A 15,727-nucleotide genomic window follows, 5' to 3' on the forward strand; every position below is an offset into this window, starting at 1 on the left:
ATTATCTATACTTAAATAAATGCATTTAAAGGAAGTTACACATGTAATATTGAGTACACTAATTAATTGCCTAGTGTGCAGGTAACTCTAAACATGGAAAATATAAGAAACATTGTTTTGCACGTTAAGCGATATGTGTGTATATTCGACACACGCTTTTTGTTTCAGAATTAACTATTGTCGGAATTGTACTAGGTGTTGTGGCAGCCTTGATTATCTTGCTCATAGTGACTTTGGTTTTCAAAAGGTTTGTATAATGCAATAATATAGTTTTATTAATTCAATCGCCAACACATCGGAATTTCAATGACATATATTAATTACATTACATCTAGGTTATAATACGTTATATTGATTGGCTAACTGCAATCTCGTCTCATTCTGAAATTTACATACATTTCATAATGAAATGAAAAAATTATGATCACACGAGCGTCTGCAGTAAAGTGCACAGGTGAATGAAGGAAAAACTTGACAGAAGTCGTGTTTTTAGGATCCTCGCAATATACTGAATTATAAGTATATATTGAATGCTTCTTTTAGTAATTTTATAGGGTTGAAGAAGCGTTGACCGTGCGCAAATTTTTAGAACGAAGCACTTCCGCATACCAAATAAATTTACAAAAAGATGCATGTAAATCTTAACTAAAGACATGCAAAGAAGATATAAGTAAACTGTTTTTCTATTTAAATTCAGTTAAATCTAGTATTAGTTTGCCTGTTTTTGTACTTCTATGTCATCCTCGATTCCTTTCAACATAGATATATTCCTCAACAAAAAGGTCGATTTCAAAATACTCAAACGTAATTCATAACAGATATCTAACAATTTTAATGAATATCATAATAAATACTTAATAAGTGTCAGGATTATCAATCTATCAAATTGCATTTTTAGGATAATCACAAAAAAGTAATAATCGTAAAAATAACCCCACTTACAATTTGCAAAATTTGCATATGAGTAACAGCGTTTAATGTAGGTAGATATTATGTTTCAATAAGTAAAGTGTGTTTCATTTATCTAGACCTACGTTTAAATTATATATATTTACAGGAAAAAATTAAATTTGCTTTACGCTCAAAAAAATTGTGTGTCGGCGTCTTTGTAAGATTTATTTGTATGCATGTTTGAGTAGTCAGATTGAGAGTATGTTTTCATAGTTTTGGTTGGTGAATCTCGTTTATCATAACTTTAACTTACCTCTGTTTTAGTTGATCACTCATTTTTTTCTCTCTTTAACGGAACTATGAACAGTTTTCAAACAAGTGAGAGGTTATATAATCTATAACACAGGGAATGTGCGGTGCTTGAACTGATTTGGACAATTATGATGGACCTTTTCAAGATTGTCTTCGAGTTCGGTTTTGTTTTGCAATATATAAATTCCATAATTAAATGTTGAGATTGTTGAAAGGCTTGACGAAGCAGTGACTTCGAAAACATAAGACAATGAATTCAATACTGTGAGCAAAATCATCAACTTACTTTATTATCATATAAGTTCATAAAAAAATCAATATCGTTTTGTTCGTGTCGACCATTGTTGTCAATTTCGCCGATTGATAGGTTATTATCTAACCTGTTTAGACCGTTATAACTTTACAAATTGTTCCCGTTTACTCTCTCAAAATCATATAGCAATATTCTAACACTTTGAAAATGACATTTTAAAGGCAAAAAGAAGTGTCACGTGCGACAATAGTTGGCCTTCATAAATGAATCGTAAACTCCTCATAAATGAGTTTGTTAAATTTTAATGGATTTTAAAAATATTTATCGAATTTTAGCAATCACCAACCAATCAACCAAACATTATGCTGTATACCTTCACTTATTATTCCATGTTTATGGTGTTTTTTTGTTTTGTTTTCTATTTTGATTTGCCTTGGTCAGATTTTAGCGTCTTTCAATTTTAGAAATGCAAAGGCTTTTCTATCTCTGGAATATATTAATACCTTTAATTATCTGTATTTGGCAATTTGCATTTTCAGTCCTCACTGCTCTTCAACTGCTGGTTGACCCCCTCCACCCTCCCGACGGTATCACCTGGTTAGTAGTCAGCACGTCTGTGTTAACATGAATTATCATTGATATGGTTATGATTGTAAATTACCTGTATACAAAACGTAAAATTTTTGAAATACAAAGGCTTTTCTAACTCAGTTATTGGAAAAATAAAAAATAAAATGTGGTATGATTGCTTATAAGACAATTTTCCAAAAAGAAAGCAAATGGCTTATATCTATATAATGTCTAACTAAATCTACACATATTATGTGATTTTACAGATATAGGAAATCAAAACAACGAAAGGTTACAGTACGTACTGAAGAAATTGAAATGAATATAGAATCCGAAAACCAGAATCAGTATAATTATTCTGTACATGCTGAAGTAAATGCCCAATCGATGTTCAACTATGCAAACCAGACGGTTGAAGATGGGGTTGCAAGCGGACAGAACCAGATGGAAAATGACTACGATGATTCTTCACATGTACCTTCAAGATCAGAAAATGAGCCGTTAACATATGACGTCCATGTGTCGGACACTATATATAATGTAACAGAAACTTCCGGAAATGAACCAAAAGATGACGAAAACAACACTTACGATCATTTTTTCGGAGAACAAACGGAAGATCAGTATGATATAGCTGATAACAAAGTAATGAATAGGAGCCAATGTAAAACAAATGAGGGCTTATATTATTAACATAGTTCAATAAATCAAATGAATGTCTGTACCAAATGAAATGAATAAGAGATGATTTTCGCTAGTTATTGGTGATTGCTATCTTGTGATTTCGTCAGCTTTAATTACCTTTCCTCTCTTTAGAATTTGCATAAGAGTTCAGTATTTTTTATATACCTATTTACAATATACTTGTACATAATATAACGTGATGCCATATTACTGACACATTATTCAAACTCAGAGCTGGCTATCTTTATCGTCCTCTAGATTGTACTAAAACCATATGAAGATTTCGTATCACTATTAATGGTAAAGCTGCTAATTTTGTACCCATGGATCAATATTCTGTTGTGATCTTAAGGTTCCAATATGGGTTACAGTACTCTTAAATTATTATGGTTTCATTTTAATATTCATTTGGAATTATTCTTTTAAATGTATTTTTCAACTGTAGAGTACAGTTCGTTACATATGTCAAGAAGAATCTGAATATATCATTAAGTAAAAAAAGATATTATATGTTATTCAGGTCTTAGACAGGGTGTATACTGTGACATTCCCGGCTTAGATTTTATATCCCCTGAGCCGAAGGCATTAAAATGCAGGTCAAGAGAAGTCCGAGTCTGATAGAAATGTTTTGATACATTGTAAGTGCTACGTTTCGATATAGCTGTCTTTTTATTTGTAGTTGTAACACAATTGTGCACAAGGAAAAGCTTGTTTGTTATCGCTGAATTATTTTTTTCTCTCTCACTTTTTGCATCATGTATTACAATAATATTACAAATAAAGTAAATAAGTCAATTCTGCAACAAGCGTATACAGTCAGGATTCTACTTCGTCAAAATTATTCCCCCATTACGCAAGTTCATTTTTACAATCTTAGAAATGGAAGCCATTGTAGGGATGACGTGCTGCCAATTTAGCTCTTGAAAACCTATAAATGCATCCACATAGCACCATTACGATCATTATATGTCAGTTGAATTTAAAAAGACAACAATGTATCTCCTAACTAATGAGCATCAGTTAATGGTTTTGTCTGCATTGTGTCAACTTCAAACTATTGTTTAATCGGTTGTCAAACTCAATTTTTGAAAATTAAAAAACATTTAAAAAAAATCTAATTAAATATTCTGCGGAAGAGTAGTCTAAAAAAATTCAGTGGTTGAAGACTATAAACCCTATTTATCACACATAAAAACATATAATTTATTTTAAGATATGCATTTTAAAGATCCAACTTAAAAGACTGTCGTTAAGTACTTTTAGTGAATATTAGCTATTTGAACGCACCTTCTCTGTTTTTGTGATTCATTAATAGAAAGGTATTTCACTTGATACATATATTTAATCTTTTATATATAAAAGAAGATGTGGTATGATTGCCAATGAGACAACAATCCACAAAAGACCCCAAATAACACAGACATTAACAACTATAGGTCACCGTACGGCCTTCAACAATAGGAAAAGCCCATACCGCATTGTCAGCTATAAACGGCCCCGATAAGACAATGTAAAACATTCAAACAAGTAAACTAACAACTTTTTTTTTATGTAAAACAAAATGAACGTAAAACAGATATGTAATGTTAAATTTATGTTACAAAATCAACCTTTAGTCTTGATATATAAAAAAGATAGAATCTGAAGCGAGATGATGTATCAAATACTCTTGCTTTAAACGTTTTTAAGACAAAATATTCAACTCAAACACGCCCTTACATAAAGATGTGCACTCAATTTTCTCTTTTCGATACAACTGTTACCCATGCCATCTTTTGAATTTTTTTCACAGATAATGGAAGGGCAGACAAAAAAATTACTGAACTAATAGATTGATATCTTCACCGTCCGTGGTATTTTTTTTTTAAACGGAGGTTATGCATTTTCTACATCCAACTTGATAGATACCCATATCGTCGACTTGATATCTAATTGTTCTGCTGAACTATGTAATAGATAAATTGAAAACTTATGCAAAATGTGTTTTTTTTTAAATACTTCGTAATTGAGCAGAAAAATGTCATTTTATTTGTTTGTATTAACTTTTAAAATTTGTGTTACTATAATAAACAGTACAGTAAGCATGTATCGCCTTCTCTAACAAAGAGCTCCAATTCTTTTGTTCTTTTTCACCCGGGTTTCCGCCTGTATAAATGTGAATACTAGTATATTTGTTTATAAGTTTTATAAATCAAATATTGACTTAAAATAAAAACTTGTGTGACATCCTACTCTGTGAGAGGTTATTTCCTGTGAAAATATCTACATAAACGCTCATTACAGAAATATACACATAATTTCATGATGAGACCATTTATCTTACTTTTCATTTGCTTGTTTTTGAGAATTAATTGCTTTACATTGGCATTATCTGGTAAGGATATATTTATTACTATCTTTATGAATGGAAGCGAGGGTTTGACACAAGGGGATTAAAAAAATATCATACTTAATAAAATTTTGAATGCAAGGAAATTTCTTAGTTACTTCAAAATATCTTATAATTTTAAATGATTTCTATGTCCTTTCATTCAGATATTCATATATATTGTGGCAAGGTTTTATTCTTAATATTTCGCTAGTCTAGTGAACGAAAAACCCATGTGTCTTTCATGAGCTGGTATACACTTTTTTAAAACAATATGTAAAACTTTATAGATCTAAACAAAATAGTAAATAAATAATTGAGATGAAATGCATAGCTGCAAGTGTGGTGGGAAATTGACCAAATAGAATAGGAGATATAAAAATCTTATGATGAACCCTTAACATGTTTAATCACTGTAAAAACCTCAGAGTTGAATGCTTTCGAAACGTTAAATATTGAATTAATTCGGTTGATACAATCATATAATTTATCAATTCATAACGAAAAAATCCTTTCACATTCGTATAATGCTGTCATATCTAAAAATCAAAATGGTCCGAAAACCAATGATACGTATTAAATAGATATCATTTGAGAACAATATTTTGCTGGTTTATAAAGTTTATCATCATAAGACACGAATGTAATTGGATTTTTGGGATTTATCATGCTATTCTATGAATTAAGTTCTTATTTCCGAAAGACTTTCTCGCTTTATCCCTTCCTGACTGTGGTTTATGCCATCGTGGAAATACATATAAAAATAACAGTTGAAAATAAGTTGAATCTAAGTATAAGCTTCTCAATGACTGGAATAGGATATAATTATGTTAAATGATTTCAAAAGATAGAATTAATTATAGGAAAGTAATTGAAACATTGCAGAAACGGCTGGTATTCATTGAAAGATTTGTATTTCAGACGCAATCTAAATTATATTCTTAACCATAAGCACATGTATCATCTTCCATAACTGAAGAAATTAATTGAAAATAAAATAAATTTGGAAACAGAAGTAGAATGCCAGTGAAAACATCTGGCAACGTAATATATAATGTCTACGTTTAAACCTACAATTCGTATTTGGCACAATTTTTGGAATATTGGATCCTAAATGCTCTTCAACTTTGTACTTGTTTGGTTTTATTATATTTTGATTCGCGCGTCACTGATGAGTCTAATGTAGACGAAACGCGTGTCTGGCGTAAATATATTTTTTTTTATCCTGGTTTCTATGATGAGTTTATTCGATAACTAGGAACATTACCATGGGAACCATTTGTATGCCTTCTTTCGTCGAATTATGCCATTATTCACATTATGCATGTGTCCTTCATAATCCGAATAGTTCAGTCGTTATTCATGTATTTCAATTTTGATCACTAAATTAACTAGCATTACTGCCAAGTTTTGATTTAATCAGCTTAATTGTTTGAGAGAAATTAAAACGAAATCTACAGCGATTTGTGCAAAATTTTGTCCACAAATCATGCCGCATCTTGAAAATATATAATGTAAAGCAATACATTCTCCAATAAACGATCAAATATTCCATCTAATCTGCATACACATAGTTTGAGATAATGAACACCACTAAAGTTACTTTTTTGTTTTCATTACAATATACCTAATAAAATGTACTTTTTAGGCTAATATTTCAAAATTTTGATGTTACTACCACATATTTATGAATGAAATTTGACAATGAATGAGTATTTGAATTGTTCAAGCTTTCAGCTTTCAAGCTTCCATATAACAAGTTTACCGACATACCTGATGTTTCAATAAATAAGGTCTTACACTTATCTTAAGTTTAATCAGTGTTCATGAGAGGGACATATCATAGATTGCTCTAGGTTAATAATGTGTGGTTACTGCTTCAAAAAGTTATATTTTAGAGTAACTTAGGACTGAGTTTTCTTTAATAGCACAATATAGGAAATTAAAAATAAAAGTCAGAATAAACTAAAAAACACAAAAGCACTCGCTTGCTTTACCTACTTATATTCATTGAAGAGGACTCATAGAATATTCCAATATCAAGGCAAGTGTCCCTCAAATATGTTTTTTGACTCAATCCACTGAGAATATTTCATTTTCAATATTTTCGTGAAATAACATGGTAAGTGTTTTGGATGTTAAAATATTGGCATGTTAAATAGAGGGGGGGGGGGGTCAATTTTTTTTTTAATTTTTTACTTAGGGGTCAGATCAAAATAGTGAGATATTATGGGGGGATCAAGACATTTTGCTTGTTTGATTCCACAACGACCATCCCCACTCCCAGTTAAAAAATGATAAATCTCTAATTAAAGGCGGAATATACCAAGGGGAAGTTAACAGTCATACAAAAGGTGACAAACAATTAATTTTAATTAAAAAAAAACCCCATTGAATTCGGATTAAATATATACTCAATAGAATAACTTATTAAAAAAATCAACAGATTGTGAGATTATAAATTGAAATACAATCGACAATTGAATGAAATATCAATCAATCAAATTTTATGGTTCGGCGATTGCTTAAAAAATTAGAATCAGTGATTTTACTAATTATTAAAAAAAAACAGATATTGAAAATTGGCAATAGAAGAACGATTATGCATAAGATTTAAGTACTAGTTTTATTTCGTATTTATTTTTATACTGTGATTTAACTAATAATATTCTTGAACAAAAATGTAAACACCTTAACACTATATTAGATATTACCATAACTCAGCAAATGTTGTTAATTTTAAACCTGCCTCAGTATTCGTCAACAACAATATGTATCCAAACGGTTACCACCGGTAGACGTATCTCCTCCGCGAGTTTAAAAAGTCAAGTTGTAAACGATTCTGTGTTGATCTGAAATATCAATGACGTTATCATCTTCTGAAATTAGCTATTCATAACATTTCTAAGGTTTTACTTTCTTTCCAATTTCAAAATTTTATAAAAATTCATGGGCTATTATTTTTTTCTAATTGAAATAATGGAAATCATGGTTACCATTTGATCAAACAATTAGACTTAGATATAATAAATTCGTGAAAATGTTCAATTTAGAGTGTTTTAGACAGTACTATGTACATAGACACAAAATGAATAACATCAAACAAAAATATTCAGCATCTATTGTGGTTCAATCTTTTAAATCATCATTTAATCGTTCACTTCATATGAGTTAGTGCAAGTATTTAGCTCTCTTCCTGTTTGTTTTTACAAACTCCCTAGTTATATAATGGTTATGTCGGAATCAATGGCATTGGTATAGGTAGTTAAAGATATGACAAACGACTAAAATATTCGGTAAGCAAAGAGCCCGTCCGTACTGTATAAAATTATGAGCTTCCAGTAAACTGTAAATAATTTACCAGAGGTTCTTTTAGATTTTTAAATTAACAAAACTTTATAGCCTTTTATGGAAACTTTCCTGATAACTTTTCACCCTTTGATGAATCAGATTTTTAGAAAGGAATATGTCTCTCTACATTTGTTAAATCAAACAGATAAGTAAATCAGGAAAGAGGTAATTGACATTTTTAATTTCAACAGGGAAATATTCATTTTTAATATATACATATTCCTAGGAGTATAAAGTAATTTTTAAGAAAGTTTACATATAACTCATCGACATTCAGCAATTCGAGATTAATTTTCAATTACAATTGCCGACAGCGTATTTAGTTTTGTGGTATTGTAATGACATCTTAACCAGCGTCTTCGACACACAGTTTAAACATGCACATGTCACATAAGAAAAGATAAACCACCTTAACTGTTAGACTTTAATAACACTTGGATTTTGTTTAATATGTCAATTATGGCAGCACATATTCCGGTTTCGCTTATGGCCAATACCTTGTTTCACCAACAAAATATATCATGTCTCCGATTCACCAACCCACAAATAACACAATATTGTAAAATTGAGAATTAGAATTGGGAATGTATCAAAGAGGCAACAACCCAACCATAGAAAAAACAACAGCAGAAGGTCACCAACAGGTTTTCAATGTAACGAGAAATTCTTGCACCCGGATGCGTCCTTCAGCTGGCCCCTAAACAAATATATACTAGTTCAGTGTGATGAACGCCATACTAATTTTCAAATTGTACACAAGAAACTAAAATTAAAATAATACAAGACTAACAAAGAACAGAGGCTCCTGACTTGGGACAGGCGCAAAAATGCGGCGGGGTTAAACATGTTTAATAGGTCTCAACCTCCTCCATTACCTCTAGCCATTGTAGAAAAGTAAACGCATAACAATACGTACATTCAAAATTCATTTCAAGAGAAGTCCGAGTCTGATGTCAGAAGTTTGTAGTTTGCCTACATCAAGTACATATTGTCCATCTGTACAACTTATTTCCCCGTTCCATCTCGTGCACTAATCTATTCCTGTATCACCACAGTTAGATGATAACATGTTCTGTTATGAAAATATTTGCTTATTAGTATGCTGGATAAAAAAAAAGTAGATAAATGATGAGCAATACATTGATATGCGCCGAGAGGTGAAAGATACCAAAAGGACATTCAAACTCATAATTTGAAAATATTACATTTTGAATTATTGTCGCTTGTGTTGCCTATCATGATTTCCTTGATAGAGGATTGCTGTTCACAAAGAAGCTCTTAAACAAAGAGTTTAAAATGGTGAAGTTGAAATCGTTCCTTCGTAAATTTTACGGACGCCATCACGAGTTGGTTGGCCGTTATAGAATAACCTTTTCGCAGATGATTTCGGTTAATTTTCTAACGTCATTACTACAATCCATTTCCATTGTCATGAATGTGACCTTACAAATTAAACTATTTACCGTGATTTGAAAAGCACGAAGGACACGACGGTGCCACATGTGGAGCGAGATCTGCTTACCCTACTGGACGACTAGAGATCACCGCCAGTTTTTAGTATGGTTCATATTGCTCAGTCTTTAGTGTTTTATGTTTTTCTGGTGTACTATCATTTGTGTGGTTTTTTTTTTCTTTTTTAGCCATCAGATTATTTTCGATTAATAGTTTGACTGTTCTCTGGTATCTTTCGCCCCTCTTTCAAACATTGAAAACTACCCGCAGTTTGTGTTGTGATCTGATATAGATAATGTGCCTGTCTTTGAGAGCAGAACTTTTAAATAACACTAAGTGTCTTTGTTGAATAAATAGTACTATTTATAAAATATGTTTCTTTCTTTCTTTTTTTTTTTTATTATTGTAGATAACATTACAAAATCTCCAAGCATTATACCAGATGATTCAGAAAATGAAATAAACAAATGTATGTATACCATTTACTTATCTAACAAAGAAGGCACTTGTCAGCTAACAAGAAAACAACACAATTTACCCGAAAAAAAATCAATAAGGAAAAAACGATTTCAACAAATAAGCTTTAAAAGGTCCTACCATAATAAGAAAACAAAACACATTATAAACATATCATGATATGTATAGGTTATAGTTAACGAATGATAATTTGATATCGCTTGATCTCAACTCCATTTATCTAATCGAGTTAAATGGTTAACCGGTAGTTTTAGTTGATGCTTGAAGGCCTTATTTATCTATACATTTTATTAAGTACCCTACAAATGGACGATTTTTATAATACGATAAATTGAAATTGACATTATAAGGCTTGTCTATGGGGATTGCCGGCGAAATTTCACTTTTGAGTTCCAATGCACCGTATCAACTATGGCGTTTGTACTATCTTCAGATTGAAAAAAAAAGTCTTGATCTCGTCGAAATAAAACTATCTTAAACCAGTGATTCTTTTCTTTATGTCTAAGAAAATATTGTGGAAGTGTTTCATTTTGAAATAATTAAGTCTGTTACTCGTAGCATCAAGTACTCACTTAACACATTTATGTTTATTTGCATTTCACAGTTAGGTAAAACAATATTTATTCAGATAAATTCATCATGATACGATATAATACAAATATATTCAGGATTCAGAAACAAGCAATTTGCTTTTACAAATCTGTCTCCTTTACAAAAATAATACACTTATTGAACAATACTTAAAATATATAACTGGCATGCTCTGTAATAAATATATGAATATGAAAAAGGTGAAAGAAGAATAAGAAGGAAAAAAATTATTGAGAAAAAAATAAAAAATAAATAAAAATAAACATGAATTATTGTACTGTATACAGTGTGAAATGCTTTGGTTCCTAATGAGTGACGAAGCATTAACATCATTGGTTAAAACGTTTACTTTTAATAATATATTTCTGCACCAAACTAAATAAAAGACTATTTTGCTCATCTGAGAGTACCGTTGATCCAAAAAGCAAAGTTGTTGTGTTAACTTGGACAGGAAGAACTGAAACAGAATCTAATAGTTCTTGTCTTAGATTAGTATATAATTATTTCACAGTTTTTGAGTTAGCATTTCGTTTAAAGTATGATAACGCCTTGAACGATTGAGGTTGCTCATTTAGATGTAGGTTTATACTAGCATGAACAAATCTAGAAGTCATGAGATTCAGACTGGTTTTATTATATTTCCTACAGTATACAAAATAAAAAAAAAGTATTTCTTGCACATTTTAACATGAAATCACTGAGACATGTGAGACATAATACTATTTCTAAATATGTATACATTGAGTACATAGACACATGCTAAGCTAAGTAATTTTTTCCAAAGTCTTTTCTTGCATGCTTGTACATACACACTACTGATTGACGTATTATTACTATTTACAGAACTAAAACAGCTATAACATTTTAAATTTAATGTTTATTGGATGGGGTTATATACCATGACAGGATGGCAAAAAAATTATGGCAAAATAAAAATGTTCAATCATCTTTTCTATCATGTTTACTACAACCAACTACTTATTTGAGTAGCATATCTATGTAAAGGAACTAGAATAATTATTTATTAGAAATTGGAGGTGGAAAGGTGGAGGATCAATATACCATTGAAAAAAGGTGGGAGGGAAATAACATGGCTAGATAAACATTTTCTAAACATCTTTTCTTTCATTCTTAATACAGGCCAGCTACTTATTGGTGTAAAAAAAACTATGTTTTAGATTAAAAATATCCTTTTCTTTTAGAAATTTGAGGTGTATAACAGGGGTTTCAAATAACTTGGCAGGGGGTTCAAAATACAATGGTTGAGTTAAAATTACCAATCATATTTTCTAACATGTGTTCTACATACCAACTACTTATTTGGGTAGTTTACGTATGTAAAGGACTTAAAAATCGTTATTTTTTTTAAGTAGAGTTTTAATCGGTTCAATATACCATTGCAGTGGTGGAGGTAAAAATACCATGACTAGAAAAATAAAATCCAAACTTCGTTTGTTGCATAATACATAATAACTACTTGTTGGCATAGTATAACAATAGTTATTTTCTTTTAAAATGGAGGTGAATAGGAGGGGGTAAAATATACCATTGCAAAATGGGGAAGGTCAAATTACCCTGGCCAGTAAAAAAATTCCAATCATCTTTTCTAGTATGTTTACTACATACCAACTTCTTATCGTAGTATTATTACTATGTAAAGGAATTAGAATAGCTACTTTGTTTTAATTGGAGATGAATATAAGATGGTTCATATACCCTGGCAGGGGTCATAAGATGAATGCTAAGTAAAATTTTCAAATAATTTTTTCAAGAAAGCTAAATACATTCCAACTACTTATTAAAGTATTATTTCTATGTAAAGGAGTAAAAACAACTGTATTTTGTTTTAATTGAAGATGTATAGGAGGGGGTACAATAATTATTTCATAAATGTTACTTAGTCATTGTATTGTGACACTCTTTTCTAGTCCATTCGTTTTTTAAGCGTTTTGTTATTTGATTTTGCCATGTGATTATGGACTTTCCGAATTGATTTTCCTCTAAGTTCAGCATTTTTGTGATTTTACTTCTTGCTATGGTAAATTGAACCCGCTCTAATATACCACCAGTTTAGCAAACTATAACTATTCTTAATCCTTTTAAATAGTAATAATTCTCCAATAAGTAGTTCTTACAAATTAAACATGCTAATGAAGATATTTGAAAAATTTCACTTAGCCATGGTATGTTGAACCCCTGCCATAATATAATGACCCCCTTCTATATATCTGCAATTAAACAAATTATAGTAACTCTAATTCCTTTACATAGCAATAATACTCCAATAAGTAGTTTTTATGTATTACACATGTTTATAAAGATGATTGGAAATTTTTTACTTAGTTATGGTATTTTGACCCCTTACTCTACTCCTTCAATTCTGAAAAAGCATATCCAATATATTAAACATAAGATAATCTGCAATACCATTTTTTGAAGAAAAAAACCCCTGATATTGTAAGTAAAACCCACTCAAATACACCTCAAATAAAACAAATATGGCAATTTTAACTCCTTTACATAATATTACTACTCAAATATCATCATGTATTTAACATGATTATAAATATGTTAGGAAAATTTTAACTTATCAATGGTATTTTGACCCCTTTCTATACTCCTTATTTTCTAAAAGGGATAGCCAATATATTAAACATTAAATAATCTGCAATACCATTTTTCGAAAACGGGGGAATAAATTTTTCATTGTACGTGTCAAAATATCATATGTTTTGTTATCTATTTTGCATTCTATCTTGAAAATCTTATTGATATATGCTAAATCTGCATTTAAATAACTGGATACTTGAGGCAGCATACACAGGTATTTAATATACAACTTCTTAATGGGATACTAAAACGGCATCAAGGTTTATAAATAAAAAAGCAGATGACAAATGAAGCCAAATGCCATAACATGCACAAGTAGCCACTAATCAACAAGACATGTATATTTTTGTTTTAGAACTGTTGTAATATATAAAAACTAAAAAATGATCCGCGAGATAAATTAATGTAGTCAACTTCTTACTGGAGTCACTGCCCTTTAATGACGTTATCAATTCATTGTACTACATGTAGTTGTAAAAATTCCAGTTACAGTTAATTAAAATAACACGGAATAAATGTTTTACGTGACCATTTATTAAAATTTGAAATTCATACAGATTGTCTAAACAAAACAAACACCACCAAAAATAATAGGTGAGACAAAAAATGATTAAAAAATATCTTGCAAAAATATTCAACAAAATATGTGGTTGTTTCTTCTTTTCATTCAAATAGGTATTTAATCGGTCATTTCTCATGATCTAATTCAAGTATAAACCTGTTTGTTCTTACAAATTACATAGTTTGTGTAATTAAGATGCCAGAATCAGTGGCAAACTAGGCACTAATCAGAAAAAACATGAAAACAAAAAATTCAAAGACACCATTTAATAATGAGAACAACCCATTTCTGAAAATTGATTCTGTAATCTAAAACATGTTTAGTAAGCTATGAAAGGCAGTTAGACGTTAGACATCAAACTTCTCTCTGCCAAATTGTCTTTGCACTTACGCTTATTTCAATAATACCCAAGTCGAAAAAGTATTCATGATTAGAAATTGATCAGCAAGTTTTTAACGTAACGTTCAAAAATCTAATATGTATTCAAACCTTCAATAAAATTAATAATTCTATTGTAATCGAATATCAGGAATAATGTATGAATAATTTTAGATCTTTGTCAAGGAGAAACACTGAATATTACATGTCCGAACAACTTTGTAATAATGTTTGATGATGCAAACTTTGGTCGTAGACGATCAGACCGTGAAAGATGTAGACACTGGTTAGGCAGAGAAAATACTCATTGTGACAACCACAAAAAGACGCTTAAAGTCTTAAATGATAAATGTCATGAGCAGCAACAATGTTTTCTTCCCGTGAACAAAGATATGTTTGGAAATCCATGTTTCGGTGTTATCAAGTACCTATATGTAAAATATCACTGTAACAGAAAAGTATATCATGGTATGTAAAGATTTATTTTCAAAATATTGATTTCACAAATATTTTGACATTATCTGAATAGGTGAATGAAAATGCTGCGTTAAAATATCCTTCATGATAATAATTATCTCAGTAAGTTCATCTGAATTTTGTTTGCAATCACATTATGATTTTACTGTTTTAAAGTATATATAATGATAGAATTGAGAATGGTAGTGTGTGTCAAAGATAAACCACCTGAACAGAGATCGGCATACATCGCAAGACCATCAAAAGATCATCGACTAATTAAGAAAATCCCGCAACCGGAGGTGGGTTTCAGTTAGCACCTTCTAAAATTGTATACAAGTTAAGTGAAATAACTTGGCCTGGCACAAACATACATGTATCATGCAGCGGGCTTGAACATATTTTTTATATCTCAGCCTATCCTGAAAACATCTGCCAAATGTGGCATAAAAACACGATACAGCAATACGCACAGTAAAACTCATTTTGTCTGGTCGAGTTGTTGTAACTTTGACACATTCCAAGTTTGCACTTTTATATTGTGTTTAAATTTTACTCATTTTAGAAGTATGAAAATTTTCTATAAAATGTTTTCAATTAGACAAGGCCTGCAGAATTACTTATTCGAACATAACATTATATAAAATACAGTTTCTACGTAATGTATGCAAAAGGAAGAGTAATTTAGATAATCAAAATTCATGCAAAATAAAAAGGTCCTTTATTTTCTGTTAAAGTAAAGTGAATTAACGTATCTGTATCCCCCATTTAT

At 30.3% G+C, this 15,727-nt stretch overlaps 2 protein-coding genes across 2 annotated transcripts in view; both read left to right on the forward strand.

Annotated features, from left to right (window-relative positions):
- The window catches only part of LOC134726207 (protein eva-1 homolog C-like), a 29,916-nt gene extending 26,493 nt beyond the window's left edge, over positions 1-3,423 (forward strand). Inside the window, exons 6-7 of the mRNA XM_063590607.1 lie at positions 169-247; positions 2,293-3,423. Of these exons, the coding sequence (XP_063446677.1) occupies positions 169-247; positions 2,293-2,719 (506 nt within the window). The 3' untranslated portion in view covers positions 2,720-3,423. The remainder of the gene's footprint in view (positions 1-168; positions 248-2,292) is intronic.
- A 1,586-nt stretch (positions 3,424-5,009) lies between these two features.
- LOC134726208 (adhesion G protein-coupled receptor L2-like) lies at positions 5,010-14,975 on the forward strand. The gene is made up of 3 exons (XM_063590608.1): positions 5,010-5,084; positions 10,291-10,350; positions 14,674-14,975. Exons 1-3 carry the CDS (start codon positions 5,012-5,014, stop codon positions 14,973-14,975), a joined length of 435 nt encoding a protein of 144 aa, XP_063446678.1. The 5' UTR covers positions 5,010-5,011.
- The last annotated feature ends 752 nt before the right edge of the window (positions 14,976-15,727 follow it).

Source organism: Mytilus trossulus, chromosome 7 (genome assembly GCF_036588685.1).
Source record: "Mytilus trossulus isolate FHL-02 chromosome 7, PNRI_Mtr1.1.1.hap1, whole genome shotgun sequence".
NCBI classification, from domain to species: domain Eukaryota; kingdom Metazoa; phylum Mollusca; class Bivalvia; order Mytilida; family Mytilidae; genus Mytilus; species Mytilus trossulus.

Coding starts and splice junctions, on each gene's coding strand:
- LOC134726208 (XM_063590608.1), top strand. CDS start 5,012: ATGATGAGACCATTTATCTTACTTTTCATTTGCTTGTTTTTGAGAATT. Junction 5,085..10,290: donor CTTTACATTGGCATTATCTG/GTAAGGATATAT, acceptor TTATTATTGTAG/ATAACATTACAAAATCTCCA. Junction 10,351..14,673: donor AGAAAATGAAATAAACAAAT/GTATGTATACCA, acceptor GAATAATTTTAG/ATCTTTGTCAAGGAGAAACA.